Raw genomic sequence first — 23,610 nt, 5'->3', positions numbered from 1 at the left:
AAAGGTCATCAAGTCCAGCCCCCTGCCTTCACTAGCAGGACCAAGTACTGATTTTGCCCCAGATCCCCAAGTGGCCCCCTCAAGGATTGAACTCACAATCCTGGGTTTAGCAGGCCAATGCTCAAACCACTGAGCTATCCCTCCCCCAAATAATAGCAGCTGATCCCTCATGCTGAGTCGGCTCATTTGGTAGCATTCTTATCCCTGGGACAAGAGATTATATCAGTTCAGATTTCTGATCAGAACTCCGTCTTAGGCACAACACTGCAAGTTGGGCTGTTGCATTGTCAGAGATGCAATCTTTAAGGGAGGATCCTTGTGTTCTACAGGTGGGCTTTAAAGAACAGATGGCAGACTCATGGAATAACCCCACAGTCCTGGCAAACACTGCCTCACAGGAAAAAATACAAACAAATTGGTTCAAATGTTCAAGTTGAGCATTAGACACTGATGAGCCCATAATAGTTGGTGTGCACACAGTTAATTCCTTGCCAGTATCTGACTCCCAGCTTTGTAAAATGCTTCAGGCTACTTCGAGTAAGAAAGGCACTAAATAAAACCATGGCCCTGATACTAACAATTAGTTTGGCCAAGGGCAGTGAAATTGGTTTTTGACATGCCATTCCTCGGGCACTGTCTGCTAAAGTACTTGGAGCTTTTATCGTCCACCTGAGAGTCGGTTCTCTCTCTCTCATTTCAATCGGTCTGCTTCCTTTCTCATGCGAAAGGCAGGGAACGGGACAGGTGGCCTTGGGAAGCCATTGGGTCAGACACAGAGAACAAAAGTTGCCCCATTATTGTCCAGGAGACCGGGTCATGAATGTGAGCTAGAGATCAACAACCAGTTTAATCTGGAGAACTCAGGAGAACTGTAAAACATGAGGTTATGGGACAAATGATATTGCTAAAGGGACACAGTGCAACGAAATCACAGACCAAGCCTATAAAATCAATACCATTCGTTATGAGTTATGGTTGGAGAGGAGAACCAAATGTACTAGCTTAGGAGCTAGAGAGGGGTCTCGAATGACATCACCCCCATACTTCTCCTCCACCCACCCCACAGGAGAAAGTCTCAGAGCAAAAGGCTTGGAGGGAGATCGGTTGAGACTGTCTGGTGCCAGAGTTTTAATGTTTATGAACATGTAATATGGATCATCCCCTTTAGTGCTCGCTCTCGCTAACACCTTGGTTGGGCTTTTTTCTCTTTTAAATGTCCTTTTGGAGATGGAATTTGCGGCCTCTGTATCCCATTGCCAATTGCTGCCATAGCTGTAGACAGCCCTGTGTCACCACCACCATCCTAGTCAGAAAGAGTGGCAGGTTTTCGCCCTGCGTGGCCCAAATCCTGGAGCCCTGGGAGTTGAGACCTATCTGCCCTCCACAATTAAAGAGCTTTAGCAATGAGAGGAAGGATGGTCTTATGGCTAAGGAATTAGACTAGGCTTCAGAAGATGAGAGTTCAATTCCTAGCTCTGTCACACAGATTTCCTGTGGGATCTTGGGCAAGTCACTCATCTTCAATGCTATTTCCTTTGCCTATTTTGATTGAACATCTCTGCCCTGAAGAGCTGTCTCTTACAACGTGTCTGTACAGTGGGGTTCCGGTCATTAGTGCGGCTTCAACACAAGTAACTTGATAGAGCCATGTTGATACATAATAAAATGGATAATATCTACAAAGAACCTATGTAAAAGTGGGACTATAGATAGAGTCCCATCCCGACAGACATTGCAGGGGTGGACACCTTGTGTTCTTAAGTGATCCTTTCCTCTATTCACAGTCAATGCTAAGGATGGTAATAAACTCTGGACAAAGGAAGGATTGTCATGGAGTAGGAGCTTTGAAGATGATGAAGTAAAAAGGGGAGAAATGTGGGGTCCTGGGGGATTCCCTCTCAGCAAGGAGGTAGCATGCCTACAAATAACAAGCGGGTGGAATACTGAATCCAATTGCTTTCTGTGCCCTCCCCTTAATCCTCCACAAGATGCATCTTGCAAATATAATTCCAGCCCTCAACACACTCAGTAAATGAACAATATTTTAATAGTCCTGGAGACTTAGTGAGAGTGTAGGTTCAGTAGCAGACCCTTGAATGGAATTTTTCTCTTCAAGCTAAATGCATAATAGCAGTGGTTTTCAATCTGGGGTTCACAGGCCCCTGGGGGTCCACAGACTATGTAATTTCCAAAAGGAGCCGCACCTCGATTTGAAATTTTGTAGGGGTCCTCAGATGAAAAAAAGATTGAAAACAACTGCCCTATAGCACCGGTGAGGCTGTAGCCTCACGTGCTATGGATTTGGGGATCACTGCAACAGAGCAGGTGTCATGGGCAGCAGCTGTTTGCCCATCATTGTGTCTTTTGGCTACAGAGCTAAAAATACAAGGCAGTTATTCCTTGAGAAATAATGCCAGTAGGGAATGTCACAGAGTAAGCGTGAGATCCTAGTCACGCCGAAGACATTGTTTGTTTGCTTGTTTCAACCCAGCTGCCTTCAGTGTCCCTTTCTTCTGCACTTAGCAGTTTCTGGCCACTGCTAGTGTCTTTTGGGCACCGTTAACTTTGTGCCCGCCGCTAACTCTTGTGCCCTTACTGCAGGACTACAGGGTGAACATCTTCTTGCGGCAGCAGTGGAACGACCCGCGGCTGGCGTACAACGAGTACCCTGATGACTCCCTGGATTTGGACCCCTCCATGCTGGATTCCATCTGGAAGCCTGACTTGTTCTTTGCCAACGAGAAGGGGGCCCATTTCCACGAGATCACCACAGACAACAAACTTTTGCGCATTTCCAGAAACGGCAACGTCCTCTACAGTATCAGGTGAGACGGATAAAGAGAATGGTTGGCAGTGGGGGGACGGTGGGCCTAAGCATGCTTGAGGCTGAGTTGAGAAGCTGGTAAATAAACAGAGCATTGGGGGTTGGCCTTCAAACCACTGAACTCCCTGGGTTCAAATCCCAGCAAACTGTCTTGATTCCATCCTCACAATTCTGAGGTAAAATCCAAGATGGCAGCCCTACACTGGCAAGGAGACAGCAGCAAACACTGGTGTTTCACTCTTTAGCTCAGGTCTTGTAAACAAGTTTCAATTTAAAATCACATGACACTAACAAAATGGCTAGGATGGGCCTTCTACTGGAGAACATAAGAACTTCTCAACTGTATGTCAGAGGCCTTCCATCCCTCACAGAAAAAGGAGATTCTCCATTAGGCCAAGAGATGTGCTTTTTGGAGTAGGTGGATGGTTCAATCCTCACTGCTGCTGCAAGCCAAGTGGCCATGGTCTGCAGTAGTGACGTTCCTAAACGGACACAGATTTGTTACAATATTTCGCTACAAACCAAAATGGTTTTGAATATCAAAGAAACCTCAGAAACCCCAGCTATCCAGGTCTGAAGGAAAGAGGAAATTAAGAGGCCACACTGAAGTAATTGCCAAGGATTTGTACAGATACAGAGAATAAAACTGTTCCCTTCTGCATTCCCCGCTCCTACATACACTAACATCTCCCTTGGTGGTCAGAGTTCTGCCCTTTTTCAATGAAACTCTGTTCACTAACCTTCCGGAAGCCTTTTCATATTTATGTGTGCAAATGAATTGTGTGTCTACACGCAAAAGGAGGTAACCTAATATACTCAAAACTGGTCCAATTTTATCTACACTTCTAGATATACACACCGTAATATATGTTACATACACATACATCTAAACGCTTATATACACGTACTGTGTGACATGAAATTTAAAGGGGAATTGCCAAGATTGTTCAATCATGACATTAAGCTAACAGGACATTTGTCTCATTACATGGATTCTATCTTAAGGACTGCCCTATCCATAGTTGGTTTTTTTTAATAGTTCCATCCTTTCTACAGCTGCAATCAGCCCAGTTTTCAAAAAGCACCTACCTAACCTGAGCACACAAATCCTGCATTTACATGTGCACCTAGACTTCTAGGTGCACAACTTCCCAGTTTGCACATCTGACACTTTGCATGAGCATATGTCATTTAGGTGTCCATATCTGAAGAGCAGGTCTTGCATACTTAAAAAAGAATGTTTCAGTGACCCATGAACAAGCCAGTACCTGAACCGCCCGCTCCGGCACAGGAGAACTGCACACATATGCTTGCTGAAGCGGTATTCATCTGAAAACTAACAGATGAATGCAATCCTTAAGGTAAATGTAACCAAATAGGGCAAACTATCAGAACACATTAGCTTCAAGGCCTAGCCATATTAATACAGTCCCTTTTAAAAAAGCATATGAATAAAATCATTTTTCTTTAGATTTATGTAGTTAGATACCTATCCAAAAGCTCTAGGCACCCTGACAATTAAAATTGCCACATAATAATACTCCTTGCAGCAATAAAGAGAAAGACACTCAGGCAGAACTAATAATAATGCTAAGTGATTCTGTTTTAAATATACCCAGTTCCTACCGAGATATGACACACAGACAGTTTGGAAGCTCTGACATGGGCGCTGTGTTTGAAATGGACGGGGCTTGTACAGCACGTGCAGGACAGTCTCGGTGGCAGGCAAAGAAAGCACTTCGGTTTGTTATGGCATGGTCCCTCCATACTCACAGATGGCTCAGTCCTACTGAAGGTGCTGTAACTGGGATTAGTGCTTCCTGAAAAAAAGGTTGCATCTGGGGTGGAGAAGGAAATCACATCAACACAAGGGAGGTGGATGAGAGCCACTCACTTACTCAATACACAAACTGAAGCAAGCAGAGGATCGGCGGGGCTTCTGCTATGTGATCCCGACCTATTATTAGGGCTGCACTAATAGGGATGAGGATGGGATGGGAAAGCCAGGTAAAGGGGGTTCCTAGATAATCCCTTTCTTCCCCAATTCAAGCACTTCACTTATCCTAGATTTAAATTAAATAAGAACCAGAACCTGCAGCCTTCAAATATATGCTATTCCCCCTGAGGTCAATGGGAGTGTTACATGAACAAGACCTACAATAACCCAGCCCTCAATTCCTTGTCTCCACTAGGGGTTTATTACCTTTGCAGCTGACCACTGATTGCTGAATTAAGGCAAACTTCTGGTATAGATAAACCCTTGGCTAAATGGGACCATTTTCCTCTACCATTGTATTGAAACCAAGTGGAGTTGCAAATTTGCATGGTTTGGATGCCAAGAACCATCAATCTACCCAGATTTTGCTCCAAACCTGGTCCAGGTAATCGACCGAACTTTGGGCACTGCAGCAAGAAACCCAGTGTGAGTTAAGAGTTTATACTGAACCCCCTCCCCCCGCCCCCAACTCACATTGCTTTGCGGATCACCTGGTTTCCTAACCTCTTTATTCCATTCTCCTGTGTGGTTTTCACTCAGGAGAGCTGGGAGGGCGAGTAAGGGGGTATTTTTCTACCCCAGAACCTCACAACCTTTTCCCAGCATTACTCCGCAGGGTCACTCATTTGCCATAGGAATCCAGAACACTTCTGTGGAACTGTACTACTTGCACTAATTCGCCTTTGGAAAACATCCATTTCCCCACTCTCCCTGTTTTTTTAAAGCAATAAATTTAAGAACAAGCACTTTTATTAAAAATGCTAGGGGGGAAAGGAGCCAAAAAGACGTCCCAAAGACATTTTGCCTTCTTCGTAGTGTGGATTTGTGTTACATTGGGAACTCCAGGTGACTCAAACCTCACATTACAATCCCCAAAGGCAGGCGGCAGCTGCGTCTTATTATGCTATCTCATGTGTCCGGTGGCAGCGTGGTTCTGTGGAATGGACAATGAACAGGCAGTGCTGTAATGCAGATCGCCACCATCAGAAATGGGGGATGGTTTCAGTGCAGATAGCAGCTACCAGACAGCAAGCCAAAGCAGTAATCAAAGCTGCCAATCGTGTAGGCAGAGTTTGGAGACCTGATGCCTCCCCCCATTTTTTTAAATCACACTGCGGTTTGAAACCGTTCTCCACCAACAATGTGCATGTAATAAACCAGCCCTCAGCGCCAGATGACCTAGTAGTTGGTGTTCTGAGCTGATGGGCAGGAGACACATGTTTGAGTCCTCGTTATGGTCCCTCTCTGGCTGGGGCTGGGAGGGGGTCCAAAAGTGCTGAGTCACTGCAGTGCTGGAGTTACTCTGTAAGATGGTGGGATGACTCAGCAGAAGAAAAACCAGCAATATCCAAGCAAGGTTGTCACCCCTGGTTTCTCTTTACCAAAGAAGGAAAAATATGTGAACACAACCTGCATGTAAATCAGCTAATCCCCAATCAACTCAGTCTGACAACTACTGGGTGTGGAGTCCAACTTTCTCAAAGGTATCTTCTCGCTCCCCTACAGCCAGGGCCATCTGAACCAGAGTCAGCCCTGAATTGACTGGCAACCAGGCATTGCTCTGACACCCTGTCACAGTGCTCAGCAGCAGCCCTGCTGGCTGATTAAGGAACAATGGATAGGCCTGTAATTGGTCCATCCAGGCCTCCTCAGCCAGAAGGATGTTTTAATAGGCAGCAGGTTTAAAACAAACAAAAGGAAGTATTTCTTCACACAACACACAGTCAACCTGTGGCACTCCTTGCCAGAGGATGTTGTGAAGACTATAACAGGGTTCAGAAAAAGAATTAGATAAATTCATGGAGGACAGGTCCATCAACAGCTATTAGCCAGGATGGGCAGGGATGCAAAACCATGCTCTGAAGTGTCCTTAGCCTCTGTTTACAAGAAGCTGGGAATGGGCAACAGGGGATGGATCACTTGATGATTACCTGTTCTGTTCATTTCTTCTGGGGCACCTGGCATTGGCCACTGTCAGAAGGCAGGATATGGGGCTTGATGGACCTTTGGTCTGACCCAGTATGGCCGTTCTTATGAGCATGGAGCATAATGCAGAGAGACACGGTGGTGCATCATGGGACATGGAGTCTGACCAGGAGGCATTGGCTAGAGGAGACAATGGGGCACAAGGGATCTGGAACTACAACTCCCACGAGGCACTGCAGCGGCTCAGGCAGATATAGAGTTTGACACTGACCTAACCCAAAATATTTTGTTTCAATTTTCCCAACAGAAAATTTTGTTGAAATCTATCATTTCCTCCCGCCCCCACGCAAATTTCAATTTGGACAAAGCCCCATTTTCCAACAGGAAAATGTTTTGTTTGAAATTTTCCAACCAGCACTAGCCTTTAGAAATATCCTATTTGGTGGATCCATGATATCAGACTGGTCCAGATTGTTATGTGCCTGAGGCGTGAAATAAAGATAGAAGCAGCAAGACAGTTCGGTGTGGGACTCTTCTGTTCTACACAATCCAAGAAGTGGTGTTGTCACAACACGCCACCGGCAAAAGGCAGCTGGGAATTAAATCACAGGCCCAACTGCTCAGTATTTCTGACACAGTGCAGTGTCACACTTGAAACTACATTTAAGGAAGATGCAGATAACCCAGGCAATGCCCCCAAACAGGTAGGTGTGGCCCTGCACAGGTAGCGGACTAGCCTATCTATACAAGAGTGGGCACCTAAATTGTTCAGATGTCATGTAACTACTTGTCAGTGTTCAAACTGAGTCTGGGATTCCCCTGTCTGTCTTCTCCTCCCAGGATTACACTAACGCTGGCTTGTCCCATGGATCTGAAGAACTTCCCCATGGACGTGCAGACGTGCATCATGCAGTTAGAGAGCTGTGAGTCCTGAGGGGTTTCCCCTCTAAAGATAACCACCATGTTTGCTCTGTCCCTCTTCAACAATCAGCTGGTTCTCCGATTATGAAAGACAAAGGGGGATAAAAGCCAGGACATACTACCTGGCATGTGTGTGTCGGCATGATCCTCTGCTCACACTCCTTTACCTGCCATCACCCACACAGCCCCGCCTAGCACTAGTTTCTACCAACAACTATTTCTTGTGCCTGTGATGGAGGAATAAAGCCCCTGTCAAAGACAAAGGGCATTAGGAGATGGATAGGGGAGGGCTCTTAAATCAGGGATCAGAGGCCAAAGTAGGGGTCCACATCCCTCCCCTCCTTGCATCCTTCCCCCAAGAGCCCGGACATAAGCCTGTCTGTCACCGTGGTCCCTACAATCTTGTTTATTAGTTTTGCCAGGATTATTTCATTCCTGCCACTAGCACTCACTCAGGGAGCAGTTCTTGCGGGAGGTCAGACTAGATGATCATAATGGTCCCTTCTGACCTTAGAGTCTATGAGTCTATGAGTTTTCCAGGAAACAACCTGACATCTCTTAGCTTGATCCAGGTTCAAGCAATGGCTGAACTCCTAAAGGGGGCGCTCTTGTTTATCTGCATTTGCATTGGCCTCCTGCTTTGAAGGAGAAAGGTGAAGGTTCTCCAAGCTGCAAGTGGGGCTTCCCCCGCCCCCACGTTAGGACACATGCTTGCACCTACAGGAACCCCTACGTGTCTCCTTCACTATAAGGAAAGGAAGCCAACGATTAACTTAATGCAGAGGAAGAGGCTAGGGCTGAAAGGCTAAGCTAAGCTAAAAGAATAGCCCAAGCCCACAGAAAATCTGATTTATTGGACAGGAATCCACTGTGACGCATGAAGTGCACCACTGCCCATCTATACCATTTATATAAGATTTCATCACCAGGTATGCCTCAGCAAACCTGTTGTGTGACGCAATGGAGAACCACGAAACCCATCCTATCACGTCTAACTCCCTGCATCCGTGCAGGACTTCCTTCTCCGCAATACCGTCCCTGTCTTCGCACCTGTCTTCGACACCATTTGGTTTCTTGCTCACGTGTCCTATTGGTTCCCTACTCTCAACAGTTGGCTACACAATGAACGATCTGATATTCGAATGGCAAGAGAAAGGAGCTGTGCAGGTTGCTGATGGATTAACCTTGCCTCAGTTTATCCTGAAGGAAGAAAAAGATTTGCGATACTGCACCAAGCATTACAACACAGGTCAGTAACAGGGCATAAACGCCCGTCTCCCATCCTCAGGGCCCTGTCTACCATCCTCAGGGCCCTGTCTCCCATCCTCAGGGCCATTTACCTTTACTCGCTAAGCTCCTTGCAGTAAGAATTTGGCCCTGTATATTTGCCACACATCATCTGTTGCATGCTCGTAGCATTTATCTAACAATTATATCCTGGAGAACAACCCGTCTAAGGACTTGCTGAAGATACAATCTTCACACAAATGTATTGCCAGTAAGAAGCTAACAGACCCAAAACTTATGTCTCCTATGTACCCTTCTTGTGCCCATCAGAGGTCTCTGCGTCTGCCGGGGTATTTCATTCGGACCCTCTCCCCAAGCTCACCTTCATGCTGTGTCTGTTCTAGAACTCAATGGGGAACTTCAGTCTACACGCCTGTTAATCTGGTGCCTTTCACTAGCACAAATTCACTTTCATTTAGTTAAAAAAAGATGTTAGAGGGAGACTCATGGTGTTGTCGTGCTGATGTTATTAATGCATGTGCTAGCACTAGTGATACTCAGCCATCCCCTACCACATGTCCTCTTTGCTCAGCAAGAACGGTTTCTTAGCCAGGGAGTGAAAATTGCAGGCAGCCATTGTTTGCTGAGGTTGGATGCCATGAGATTATCATGCCTCCTACCAGTAACCCTCTAATTTAACTCCTGTCATTCTCAGGCAAGTTCACCTGCATAGAAGCACGTTTCCACCTGGAGCGACAGATGGGCTACTACCTAATCCAGATGTATATCCCCAGCCTTCTGATAGTCATCCTGTCTTGGATCTCCTTCTGGATCAACATGGATGCTGCGCCTGCCCGTGTTGGCCTGGGCATCACCACCGTGCTCACTATGACCACCCAGAGCTCTGGTTCCCGAGCATCATTGCCCAAGGTACGGAGCACATCGGACACTTGGAAGAAATTCCTTCAAACCAATGCATTGAACAGTTAGGGCCAGATCTTCAAATATGTCCAGAATTCCAGTCAACAAACTTGCGCACGGGCTTTCCACTACCTTTGTATGCTCCCAAATTTGTGGGCCACCAGTGGCCAAGCCAGCCTCAATGTACGTTAAAGCTGAGCTGTGCTAAGTTACATTAGCAGTAACTGCCCCCTAGGGGGCAGCATTCTAAGCCAGAGAACTGCGCTCTCAGGCCATGCCCCAAGTGCCTACAAACTCTTAACATGCATATTATATTAGTTCATATACTCAGTGTATCTCCTACATTCAATATTAATACTGAATCTGGCCCACTAAGATACAATCACAGAATCACAGAAATGTAGGGCTGGAAGTGACCTAAGAGGTCATCAAGTCTGGCCCCCCAGTGCTGAGGCAGGACCAAGTAAACCTAGACCATCCCTGACAGGTGTTTGTCCAACCTGTTCTTAAAAAACCTCCAGTGATGGGGATTCCACAACCTCCCTTGGAAACCCATTCCAGAGCCTAACTACCCGTATAGTTAGAAAGTTTTTCCTAATATTTAACCTAAATCTCCCTTGCTGAAGATTAAGCCCATTACTTCTTGTCCTGCCTTCAGTGGACATGAAGAATAACTGAAACTCGGGTTTCTTCCTATTCTGTATGTGCTACTATTTTTCCCTTGCACAACCCATTGCATCTATACACTAGATAATTTCAGATGTGGGATTGTTTTTAAGGGGAAACAAGGATTAACATCGGGTCCTGGACGACATTCCCTCGCTCGGTAAGACAGGTTTTAATGTCTATGAGCGCATGCTGAGCATATCATGGCTGCCTCAATTGTTTCATTATCACTTTCCAAAGAGCTTGGGGGAATAGCGAGAAGAAAGGCAGATGCTGGAACAAGGTGTCTCAGTCTCCCTCTCTAACCCACAGGTGTCCTACGTTAAGGCCATAGACATCTGGATGGCGGTGTGCTTGCTGTTCGTGTTCTCAGCTCTTCTGGAGTATGCCGCGGTCAACTTTGTGTCCCGGCAGCACAAAGAGCTGCTCAGATTCAGAAGGAAGAGGAGGCACCACAAGGTAATACACAAGTCATGCAGCGCACAGCTGGTCCCAAGGAGTCCCCTCCCTCTAGAACCTCAGAGGGTCACTCACATGGCCAGCTGGATCTGGCAAGTGGCGCTCAGGGAAGTCCTTTACATACAGTGAGATAGTGAGGAGGGGCAAGTATCAGAGCATATGGCCAGCTCTACTGCTTCTGGTTTCTCCTCCAATATTCAGCTTGCTCCCGGGGTGTACCAAACTCCTTTATTTGGTTTACGATGCCTGTTCAGGGATTTATGTCTAAAAAGACAGTTCTCCCAAGAGTGACTTCCATAGGGACTGGTTTGGAAGTGCTGCTTGTTTTGATGTTCAGGGGCAGTGGGAGGGGGGGCTATCATGGAATGGCATAACCTAGGGAGGCAGCTTACCATAGCGTGAAGGTAAGTGACACATTCATTGTATCTGCCACCTTGCCGAATAGCACTACGTTCAGAAGCATCTGCTGCTCGGATTTACTGTGATGTTCCTCTCTAAAATACTCTTTAAAAAAAAACAAAAAACCTTTAAAATGTCCTTAGCCAAGCTCCATGCACGTTCCCCATGACTGAAATCAATCAGAACATGCCTGTGTTGGGTAGAAATCTACAGCCTGCACATTGGAAGCTTTGGAACCTTTCGGAAGGTGCCCACAGCAGAGATGCTACGTCACAGAATGAACTAGAGAGAGAAATAGAACAGTAGATACAATTAGAGGCAAAGAAATATGAATAGCTGTCTCAGGCTGGCTCTAAATGCAGAGATGAATAGATACTAAAGAAGCTGAGCTTAATAAGCAGATAAAAGTCATCTCCTCCATGGCAGGTGCCTTGCCTCTCTTGAGAGAGAACAGCTCAACAGTAGGTGATAAGGTCCTAGAGAGGAAGTGAGTAATTATTTCTGGAGGAGATCCCACCTTGATTACAGGTGTGCAAACAGAAGAGTCAAAATCAAACCAGATCTCACCTATGTGACTCAACCAAGTGTATGAGAGTGTCTAGAATAGAAGTCTCCACTGAAAGAGGAAGGAACAGCACGGACTCTGATAAACGGTTGGTTGACTCGCTCTGGTCATTAATAAGCAAGCAGTGCCCATCGGAGCCAGCTTCCACAATTTGTGTTAGCACCAATACCTGTCCAGATCAGCGTATTCATGTAACTGTATGATTTCAGGGCAGTGAAAAGTGTACGAGAAAAGAACAGAGGCCGTTCTGCCATTGGTGCACCATCTCATTCAGGAAATAAATCAGGGAACTTTACCTTCATCCCAGTTCCACGCATCATCCCCAGCAGTTAGCACAACCGTGTTCACCTTCCATTTTCGCTATGAACATTCTGGGAAGGGCCCCAGGACTGCTCTAAGGGTCAGCGTACAGCGGCTTACTAAGGGTTTGTAACTGCATTATAGCAATTACATTGCACGTGCACTAATCCCTAGCCTACAACTAGCAGGATTTACCTGCTAGGAAAGGGTAAGGCAAAGCTGCCTTTCTTCTGCCTTCCATCTCCCCAGTGCTGGGGGATGATTTGGCTCAGGGCTGCTTTAATTTGTTTTGCCTGGAACAAGTTCCCTAGGGGCCACTCAGCCAGCCCAGGATCTGCAGCGCGCAGCATTCTCTGCACCTACCCGCTCAGCACTCACTGAACAGCTTGAGGCAGGGAGGAGGACCGCATAGCATGCAGCTGGCTCTGCCGGGTTGACATCACCCAGGGATTCCCCTCTATAAGGGGAATTCCCAGCTGCCCCTTAGGGCTTTCCCGCTGTGCAACATGGAAGGGAGCAGTCGCAGAGCCCAGGGATCTGACCCTCTAAAGAATGGGATTTATTTGTTTTCTGCTTTATCAGCCTGTCTTGCTAGTGGTGCTGACCACTGCTTCAGACTGGGAGTGCCAGCCTTGCTCGGGGATCCCTGGCTTCAGCCCAGGGGACTTGCTATGCATAGACCGGAAGATTTAGCACTTGGCTGAACCACACCTCTGCCAGTCTGTTCTCTCCAAGAGGTTGTCTTACAGTACACCCCCCTCTCCAGCTGGCCCGTCCCTTACAGCAGAGGAAGACAGCCTATTAGACGAAGTGCCATGGGACTCTCCCAAGAATTGTAAACATTTACAAGACATAGACAAGAATGTAGGACCCATCCCGTTACACTGAGCCAGGCACTGTCCTGTAGGGGGCTCCAAAGAGCAGTGGCTTGAATGTAATGAAATGCCACAACTTCAGCGCAGAGCTCGGCAGAGGACTAAGATGCCCTTGTAAAAGTGCCCTCAATTAACTAGAGAGACAAGGTGGGCGAGGTAATAGCTTTTATTAGACCAACTTCTGTTGGTGAGAGGGACAAGCTTTTGAGCTACACGGAACTCTTCCTCGGGTCTGGCTCTGCAAAGCTTGTCTCTCTCACCAACAGAAGTTGGTCCAATAAAAGATATTACCTCACACCTTGTATCTCTTATATCCTGGGACCAACATGGCTACAACTGCAAACTTAATTAACTAGGACAATCAACTAAGAAGCAGTGGATTTTCAGCACCATACCTAAATCACTGGCCTATAGCAAGAGTTAATTTGTTATGAAGAATCACCCCAGAACTCTAGAAAAATAGGTCAAACCACGGAGAAACTGGACTTCTAGCTGCACAATGGTTCCGCACATGCCGGAGAAATTTTCACAATTTCAGGAGGCAGCATGATCTAGTGGATAAGATGCCAGGAGACCTGGGTTTTGTTCACAGCTCTCTAACACCTCGACAACCAACTTCCCGCCCTGTGCTTTGGTTTCCCCATCTGCAAAATGGGTGATAATGCTTGATCACTTTTGTAAAGCATTTTCAGAGCTCTGGATGAAGAATGTCATATAAATGCACAAAGACAAGTGCTCGATGGGCCATGGGAACCAACAGCAAAGCTCCCATTAACTTCAGTTGTGCACAATCAGGCCATGTCACTTAGACAAAACTAGCACATTCTGATTCTGAGGGAGTGAGAAATGAGGCACCCATCCTGCACGGGTGCCTCATTGTGCTTTTATCTCCTAGTGCAGATTCAAGCATCCCTTTTGCTGCATGCAGCTCGCTCTGCCGTACTGTTGACAAAATAATAATAAAAACTCTAGTTAGGTCATTTCAAAAGATCTGTTTGCCAGAGGTATTCAACCAAACGCAAGGCTGCTATTACAATCCATGCATAATCTGACAGTAATTTTAATTGGAACAAAGCATAAATAAAAACATGCCCAGTAAGCGAGGGTTGCACGCTCATCAAAACTTGCGGTTGATTGCATATAGTCAAAGCACATTGTACAGCAGCGGGAGAACCTGATGGCTCTATCCCGGTGCCCTGACAGGTTCTGATCTCTTTCTTCTACGCACTGACATGTCACACGGAATGAAATCATGTATTAAAATGGGCAGCACTGAAGGAGCGATCAGATTGGCTGACGGGGACTTCAGCCCACTATGGCTGTACAGGTCAAAACTTGCTAGCCCCAGGGCCGTCCCTAGCTACTCGGGGGGGGGGGGGGGCGGGGAGGGAAGGCAGGCAGGCCTCCACACAAGGAGGGGCTGGCCCCAGGCTTCTGTGGAGGGGGGGGGCGGGGGGCTGGCTTGGGGGGCAGGGGGGAACCACCCCCCAGCACTCACTGGCAGCGCAGCTGGTGCCGGGTCGCTGCACTTTCCACCGGTGAGTGCAGGCCCAGCCCTGCTGCAGTCCTCAGGGGAGAGGGGCTGGGGCTGGAGTGGGGCAGGGGCTTTGGGGAAGGGGTGGAGTGGGGGCGGGGCTTGGCCGGAGCAGGGGCAGGGCCATGGGGAAGGTGGTGCAGGGGCTGGAGCAGCACGCAGCTGCACAGGGCACCAGGAAATGTGGTGCCCCATATTCCCTGGTGCCCTACACAGCTGCGTACTTTGCATATGAGTAGGGACGGCCCTGGCTAGTCCCCTTGCCTCCCCTTCATATCATGTGACCAACATGCTCCAAGGTGCTTCGGTGATGTATTCTCATAGGTGAATCTAGACTCACCGGCTATATTCTAATCATTTTGATTTTCATTTTACTTAGTGGCCGACGTAAGTGGGCTAGACTTCCCTGTCTGCAATGGCACTTGTCCACAAAAAATTTCTTTCCGGATTTCATTTGTACCCCAGAGGTGAAAGTTAGCCAGTATGGGCCAGTACGGTGTACTGGTAAGAAAGTGGCCACCGGTACGGGGTGGTACACAGCCGACATTAAAGCACTGCCACGTACCAGCAGGGCCGCTGACAGGGGGTGGGGAGCAAAAGGGGCAGTTGCCCCAGGGCCTGGCGATTTAAAAGGTCCCGGTGCTCCCGGCAGTGGCTGGGAGCCCCGGGCCCTTTAAATCACCGCCGGAGCCCCAGGCGGCGTGGGCCAGGCAGCGCTGAAGGGCTGACAGGGGGAGTCTGGCCCCAGCCCTGCCCCTTCCTCCCAAGGCCCCGCCGCTTCTGGGGGCCCAGAGTCCCCCCCTTGTCCAGGAGCCTGGCCGCTCTGCATACCAGTAAGTCCTTTAAGTTACTTTCACCACGTTGTGCTCTTAAATTCATAACACCCTCCCCGCAGCACGCACAAGTGTGAGAGACTCAACTAGCCTGTAAAGCGGCTTGCAGACTTATACCCCCCGATACCTTCCATGCTGGAGTCCTTCCATAGGAACTAGAAGGTACAACTGACCTCACCAAGGGTTGAATATCCTTCCCACAAAATATGCAGTTAGTGATTAACCGAGCCACGTTTTCAGTCATGTTTCGTACCTACGAAAAAGCATCTCTGCATGCCAGTCAGGTCGCTAAGCATCCCACTACCCAAAGAGCACGTGCAACTCGGATGGAGGCGCATTTCTAATGGTGGAAAAACTTGGCTATGCATTTCCACAGGTGTAAATCAAGGCCAGCAGCAGATAGAGAAGTTGGCTCAATCAATGTAAGAGGGACATTTTCATTCCATTACTATTTGCAATTTCACAATTTATATAGGGAGGCACTTTGTGAAATTCAGCAAGCTTGTGTGTGTGTGTGTGTGTGTGTGTGTGTGAGAGAGAGAGAGAGAGAGAGAGAGAGAGCTGGCCAATCAGGGAGCAGAAGCAATATCATATGACCAGTTACACATCACAAATAATGAACAGCAAACAGCCAAAGGCAACAAGTTGTGAACACCCCATACCCCAGAGGTTCCCAAACTGGGGGGCACAACCCACTAGGGGGACATGGAGGAATATTTTGGGGGGCGCAGCAGGGAGCGCCAGCCAGCCCCTCTGTGCTCCCAGCTCTGCTCCAGCCCTGCCCCGAGCCTCAGCCCCTGACCATGGCCCAGCTGCAGCTCTGCACCTGGCCCTGCTCCCAGCCCCGTCGTCAGCCCCTGGCTGCAACTCCATTCCCAGACCCAGACCCACCCCAGCTGCGGCCCCAGCCTTGGGCCCCTTACTCCTGTCCCTGCTCCCAGCCCTAGGGGGATGGGGGGCAGACAGGGGTAAGGGGGGCACGACCCTGAACATTTGGGGACCACTGCCATAGACTGACTGTCCAAGCCCCCTTTGGCAACTACGTACTATGGTGTGTGCAGCTTTAAAAACTGTGGTGACAATGCGGTTACTGCCCCTTCAAGGTCTAGAACATTCTGGTCTCACAGAGCACTATTGACTTTTCATCATTTGCTGGAGTTGGAGACTGAACAGGGTAATGCCAGCTTGATCCCTTTGTGGGTTTTATTCTTGTTGCTGCCATCCTCATCCAGTTAAATTCATTTTGGTTCATTAAAAGGCCCGATTGGCTGATTTGGCCCTAGAGACATGGCGCTCCCCAATAAAAAATAAATTCACAGAAAATCAAGACTGGCCCATGAATGATTCATAAAGAACAAAAAGGGCTAAATTTGCAGTGAATATTATTCACAATTATTTGATATATGTGTGTGTTTGTGTGCGTGTGTCCCTGCCTGACACACCTGTAGTGGAGATGGTAGTCAGGACTCCAAAGTTAAGACTGAGATGTGTCTTGCACCGTGCACCTGATTATTAGAGGAAGGGTCTGGGTTCTCAGCACCTCTGAAAATCAGGCATACGGTGTTTGTACTGCATGCTAGTTGCATTGAGATTTCTACTTCAGTCTTCATTGAGATGATGTAGGTGTAGGCCTGCACCTGTAGCTCATCAGGTACTTGATATCAGGGCCAGCTTTAGGCCGATTCACCTGATTTCCTGGAATCGGGCCCCGCACCTAAGAGGGCCCTGTGCCTTAGGCGCCTTTTTAATTTTTTTTACTCACCCGGTGGCACTCTGGGTCTTCGGCAGCACTTCGGCAGCGGGGGGTCCTTCACTCGCTCCAGGTCTTCGGTGGCATTTCGGCGGCGGTGGGGTCCTTCAGTAAGCAAGTGAAGAACACCCCCTCCCCCCCAGCCGCTGAAGTGCTGCCGAAGACCCGGACCGTCGCCGGGTATTCGAATCAGGCCCCGCAGTTCCTAAAGCCAGCCCGGCTTGATAGCTGCCTCACCTGCACTTGGAGCACATCCCTAGCTGTGCTAACTGGCAGCATTGGGTTTCTTGCTTTGGTTCCCTGCCACCTGCTGGCAACAGTAGGAAGTAGTCGCCTATCTGCTGCAAAGGAGAACATGACGGTGCTGGCTCAGAGAAGCTCCATGACTTGAGAGAGGCACCGGGTCATGTGGAGGTTAAAAGTGGCCCCCACACTTCAGAAATCAGTCGCTCCAGTTTCTACTCAATGCTAATTGCTGATGCCTCATCTACCACGTAGATTAAAATAGCAAAATCCACTTGCTGGCTGATAAACCACGTTTCCCAGGGTCTCCATAATTTAAATCTGCCTAGTAAACAAATTGGATTGGGGGGGGGGGGTACTAAAATGGTAGAAATAATAATTCTATGAACTATTCACTTCCTTTTCTCTTGGTTCTAATTAAGGCCAATGTTACCCAGGCACAGAAATGCCCAAGGGGATGGCACACAGAGATTTTAATGGGCTCTGCAGAGAGTCAGGATGTGTTTCATGAAGGGTTATCCCTGCGACAAGCTCGGCCTCGGGCGGGTTTCTGCTGCTCACTGTCTCCCAGACTCACTCATTCCGTGTGTTCCTGGTTTGTGTGTGATGTTGGCTCAGCTCTTCACTTCCTCCCTCCGTCTCTCCCCCCGCCTGATGGAGGGACAGATAGGGACAAGGGGAGGCACCACCATGATTCAGGAATCCCGGTCTTCAAAAGTATCAACAGAACTTCCCAAAGCAAACATGGAGAATGCTTGTGCTTCAGAGTATCTCGCAAGGTGTATGTACAGCAACTAGCATAACGCGGCCCTGATATCAGCTGGGGCCTCTAGGCTTTAATATAAATGACGGTGAGCCAGACCCCGATGTTCCGACTCAATGCCCAATTCAGATCCCACCGCAGTGTCGCACTAGTGTACCGCCACCGACTCCGGTGGGGCTCATCCTGATATGCACCAGGGTAAATGAGAGGAGAATTCGGCCTGCGGTCTTTACACTGGCAAAACTCCCAGCACTTCAGCAAACCCTCCCAGCTGAAATCAAAGGTTGATTTAGAACAGAGCATTTGGCCTCAGCATACCTGAGTTGATTCGCATTAAGGTCAATCCTTATTCAGTCCCTTGTTACTCCCATTGACTTCAGGAAGAAGTTTACCCCACTGGAAACAGAAGGATTTGGCCCTGAAAACCTGCATTGCTAGGCCCCTATCACGCAGGCCTGTTCACTCCCAATACAGTTGCCAATTTGGGTTGGACGTACTCCTGGAGGCTTCATCACATGACAGTCTTTCATTAAAGATTAATTAATTTCATTAATCTTTCATTCCTGGAGACTCCAGGACAATCCTGGAAGGTTGGCAACCCTAACTCCCATGGATTTCAGCATCAACTGACAAGGGCTTAATCTGCAGCAAGGGCGATATGGGTTAGATGCGAGGAAAAACTTAAGAGTTAAAGCAGGCGTCCAAGGGAGGTTGTGGAATCCCCATCATTGGTTGGAGAAACACCTGTCAGAGATGCTCTGGGTTTACTGGGTCCTGCCTCAGTGCCAGAGGCTGGACTAGATGACCTCTCGAGCCCTTCCAGCCTGACATTTCTCTGATTCAAGGTGCCTTGCCCCCTGCTCATCTTCCTGACCCCAGCACAGAGCCATGTGGGTGGAGGCTCCTTGGAATCGACATCAGGGGGCAAGCAATGGAAAAGTTTCCTTCATCTCAGATTACTTCCGTCTGGGAACAACGTGCATGGTACCGAGGAGGTTTCTCATCTCCTCTCAGAGCTGGACATTCAGGAGCTTTGGGTCCTATAGGAGATATCTAGGACCACTGCAGAAAGCAGTACAGTGATGGAAAGGGGCTCACTGGTATGGCAGGAAGTGGAGTATCGAGGAAGGGAATGCGGCTGCAGAAAACCCAGCCCTGAGACAAAAGAGGAAGGATAGACCTGTGATTAGAGTGCTAGCCTGGGACTTGGTGGAGATGGGCTGAATTCCCAACTTTGGGCAAGCTATTGTGTGTCTCAGTTCCCCATCTGTAAAATGGAGGCGATAAGTAGGCATTCAGATACTATAGCAAAGGAAGCCATACAAATAGACACCCCCAGGAGGAGAGGAGGGGACGGGATGGTGGTGAGGGCCTACAGAAGGAACCCAGCGAGGGACGGGGAGTAGGTACATCGTGTCAGTAAGTCGGACCCCTCCCCAGCTTGCTAAGCTGGTCTCAAAAATAAAAGCAAGGCTTTATTTTATTTTTTGCTCAGCTGTGCTTACGTGCTCTTGGCTCCACTTTGTAGTTACCCAGCTGTGAGTGTGTAATTCACCCATGCCGTGCAGCTACACGCCCAAGGTAGGGGCCATCCATAAAAGACACTCTGCAAAGAAGGACTGATGGGGGAGGGGAGGGGAGACATGTTTAGAAAGATCAGGGAGGACTTGGACTTGGCTGGTGCCACATCACTGCACATTTATAGATTCAGTCCCGTTAAAGCACTACCGGGAGAGGATGCATTTCTTCAGAAATTAGGGCAGAAGTTACATGGACTTGCCGGCTGACTGTTGGATTTTGAGCATCATTAGTAGCCTGGCCTAGTGGATAGTACACATAACCAGGAGTAAAGAGACCTTGATTTCTATCCCTAACTCAGCAACTGATTCGCTGTATTACCTTCGGCAAGTCACTGCACGGCTCAGTTTCCCCATCTGGGAAATGGGGCCAACACCTTCCTTTGTAAAGCACTTTGCGGTGCAGATAAAAGGAGTGACACCTAAGGACACAGTATTGTTACTTAGGCATTGGATTGTGCAGTGCAGACTCTTGGCGAGCAAGTCGCCTATCACTAAATGTCAGCACACTACTGAATTGCAGGTGGGATGACTATTTCCTTAAATGGGGAGGAGATGAAACCATGTCAACATCTTTCCCGAGAAAGAGGGGAATCAGGGCCACAATGAGACTTAGAGGAACGGATAAAGAAATGGAAGGTGGGCTCGTTGCTAATTCCAGAACACCTGCAGAGATCTTTTCATGGACGGCCCTTGACACTGCCAAGTCCATGTAACTCCATAGGAATTCTCATGTTGTGGCTCTTACTATACGAGTTACATGGAGCCCACTCCTTCTGGGCAAGCCGAAAAAGAAGGTATGGGGGGAGGAGGGCAGAAGCAAAACAGGGGATGTGTTGGGGGAAAAAACACCCAAAAAACCCAATGACTAGCCTTAAGGAAAGAGAAGTCAATCCTATTTTCCAACTGCAGCTGGATCCCCTGATTTGCATCTGTGCATAATACAGAGAGCACCCCTCTATAAGGCTGATCTCCTAAGACAAAGGGCTTGTCCAATACATCAAGAAAGCTGTGTCCACCAGTGGAGTTGAAGGCCATCAGTGGAGAGCCTTATAGCAAGGGTGCATTGTCTCCATCTTATTTTAAGTAGAGCCCTATGATGAATCTGTTTCAGGAGGACGAAGCCGGAGAAGGCAGATTCAACTTCTCTGCCTATGGGATGGGCCCTGCCTGCCTGCAAGCCAAGGACGGCATCTCGGTCAAAGGAGCCAACAACAACAACACGGCCAACCCAGCCCCAGCCGCCTGCAGGTCTCCCGACGAGATGCGCAAGCTCTTCATCCAGCGAGCCAAGAAGATCGACAAGATCTCGCGCATCGGCTTCCCCATGGCTTTCCTCATCTTCAACATTTTCTACTGGATTATCTACAAGATCGTCCGCAGGGAGGACGTGCACAACCAGTGAGCAGGGCCGCCCGGAGAGGAGAGCCAAACGGGATGAGAGGGGAGAAAGCAATCCTCTATACCCATGTGCAATAGCAATGCAGCAATGCATGAATTTAAGAATGTGGCAATATCTACTTTAAAATAAACGGGGGGGGGGGGGACTTTTAAATATACAAACTGAGGATTACCAGGAGCTGGGGAAGGAAGTTTTCCAAAACTTGAATTGGGGGATTGCTGAGGGCTAGGCGTTTTACAGCATAGGAAGGTTCGGATTGCTACAGCGGCAGTCCAAGCAGTGTAATATATTAAATATATATTCATGCTTAATTATAATGCAAAAAAAAATCCTTTTTTTAGCCTATTAACAGCTTAAATTCTAAAGCCACTGGAATGATTCATGATTCCATGTGCAGAAGATATTGCAATGATGCTTAAATCTGATTTTTGCTATATAAAGGCCATACCAGTTTCCAGCCAAGCACGCAAAAAAAACAAAAACAAAAAACCACACACATACACACAAGAGAGTCATTTATGCTTCCCTAGGTTTGGTGTCTGTGTTTTCAAGTTGGGATGGATTGGAGGAACTTTAAGGAAGAGGCTGTGGGTCATTCTTTTGGCCAAGGATTTGAAAATCCAACATTTTGTCTCTCTTAGTTAAAGCAAATATAGTCCCCATCCCCTTTAGAGACTAACCCAATGCAAAATCTGAAAACATGAGGGCATTAGAAAGGGCGAGAATGTGCTGTCCTTTTCAGCAAACCAAAAGAATGACAATCTCAAGAGGCAGAAATTACCCTTAGCACAAGTAACAAAATTGTTTTAAAACAGCCTTTGTGTTTCAACCATATTTGTTTGGGACGGGGGGTGGAGGGAGAATGGGAAAAACAAATAGCAATTGTGTTTCAATAGAGCTTTAAACAAAATCCATGTGTTCTAATGCTGCGCACCTCATAGTGAGGAAGAAGATAGAGAAATAAGTGGAACTGAGTTGTATTGGTACAGGCTGGGGTGGGGAGGAGGGTGGTAACTGTACAGAAAGGGCGGTCGTTATTTTCTGGATTGCATAGCAGTAATAAGAATATTGAGACTGGGTTGATGGCCCAACTATATTTTTGTAACTTTTTAGTACTGCATTTAGCTTTGATGTCTAAGGAAAGAGGAACAAGCCTTCTTTTCCTTCTATTGTTTGGTGGGTGGATCCAGTCCCCGTGGGAGCCCCGAGGAAGCCAAGCAGATGAGGAGAAGGGAAGGCCATTAACATTTACATGGGGCTTGCAGGAGGCAGGCATCCGAAGAGGGGACGGGAACGATGCAGATAGGCAGGGGGGCTGCCCTGTGATGCAGGTGTAATGTCGGTGTTAGGGGTAGGGATGGGGCATTTAATACAGCTCTGTTGCTGGCATTTCAAAGACAGGCTGAGGTGTGCAGGTGAGCACAATAGTTGCTGTCCTATCCCTGTCTTTGGGGCCATCTTCGATCCAGTAGCCAGGCTGCCGAGCTGCCATGGCTGTATTTTTTTATTATGATTATTATTTATTTGTGCACTTTAGTGTGTCAGGTGAAAAGAGAAGCAGCGAATGGGAAAGACGAGACAATCAGTTGGCACTGAAGCACCCGGGCTGGGTCTTGATTGCTGTAGAGACCAGGATGCTGAACTAAGGGAGCCAAATCAGAGGTGCCTCGGGAGGTTTCCAACACCCCTGCTCAGGATTTGCCTTTCAGCAGCTGGAAACAACTGGCCTGGGGCAGGACTGATCCATTTCTATCCATTTAGGAGGCAGGCGTTTGATTTCAGGAGTTGCATCGCTACATGTGATACAAGGCAACGCAAAGCAAAATGCCAGCCCGTTTTATACAGGTCTACTGGACCAGGGATGGACTAGAGAGTGCCTCTCGCCTCGGACACCAACTCGGATCTGACCCAGGTCAGTTGCAACCAGCCATCTGATGGGAGAGCGGTGAAAGGGTTTGGTGGGCTTAGTTCAGCTCCCAGTCCACAAGCCCATGTCACAACTGCCAGCCTTAGAGCAGAGAGGCCAAGGGTGGAGGCTGAACGCCACTCTAGCATAGACCAGATGCACCTTGGGAAGGGGAGGGACGAGGGTGGAGAAAGCTTGCCCATGGCTGCCCAGGCACTACGGGTTCTGTGGACAGACATCAGTCTGCAGGGGTGCCGGGCCAGCCCCTTTCACCAGCACTAAATGCACTTTATTTAAAAATAGAAGGAAAAAAGGGGGGAAAAAAGTGTGTCTGTTGCACAGAATAGGGCAAAATGCAGTATTTTCTAACACCTTGGCAAGAGGTACCGCTTAGCTTCAGGGGCTCGTTATCATTGCTGGGGTGGGCACCAGGAGTGAAAGTCCAGCCCCTTTCCAGTCTCCTCCCTCCACTCAAGCAGCATAAATCTTGTACGTTGAGGATTTTGTTCTTCTGTCGCCGGGT

The 23,610-nt window shown here is 48.1% G+C and overlaps 1 protein-coding gene across 2 annotated transcripts in view; it reads left to right on the top strand.

The window, feature by feature from the left end:
• GLRA1 (glycine receptor alpha 1) overlaps positions 1 to 22,057 on the top strand; it is a 67,839-nt gene extending 45,782 nt beyond the window's left edge. Inside the window, exons 4-9 of one of the 2 annotated variants that reach the window (XM_008166486.4) lie at positions 2,602 to 2,825; positions 7,587 to 7,669; positions 8,779 to 8,916; positions 9,610 to 9,824; positions 10,794 to 10,940; positions 20,894 to 22,057. In XM_008166486.4, coding sequence (XP_008164708.1) covers positions 2,602 to 2,825; positions 7,587 to 7,669; positions 8,779 to 8,916; positions 9,610 to 9,824; positions 10,794 to 10,940; positions 20,894 to 21,184 — 1,098 coding nt within the window. In that variant the 3' untranslated portion in view covers positions 21,185 to 22,057. Of the gene's footprint in view, positions 1 to 2,601; positions 2,826 to 7,586; positions 7,670 to 8,778; positions 8,917 to 9,609; positions 9,825 to 10,793; positions 10,941 to 20,869 lie in introns of both variants that reach the window. The other variant, XM_065555112.1, reaches the window with a different exon arrangement.
• The last annotated feature ends 1,553 nt before the right edge of the window (positions 22,058 to 23,610 follow it).

The sequence above is a fragment of the Chrysemys picta genome, chromosome 8 (genome assembly GCF_011386835.1).
Source record: "Chrysemys picta bellii isolate R12L10 chromosome 8, ASM1138683v2, whole genome shotgun sequence".
Taxonomy (NCBI): Eukaryota; Metazoa; Chordata; order Testudines; family Emydidae; genus Chrysemys; species Chrysemys picta.
Note: the sequence above shows the minus strand (reverse complement) of the source record. Positions and strands in the feature narration are given on the sequence as shown.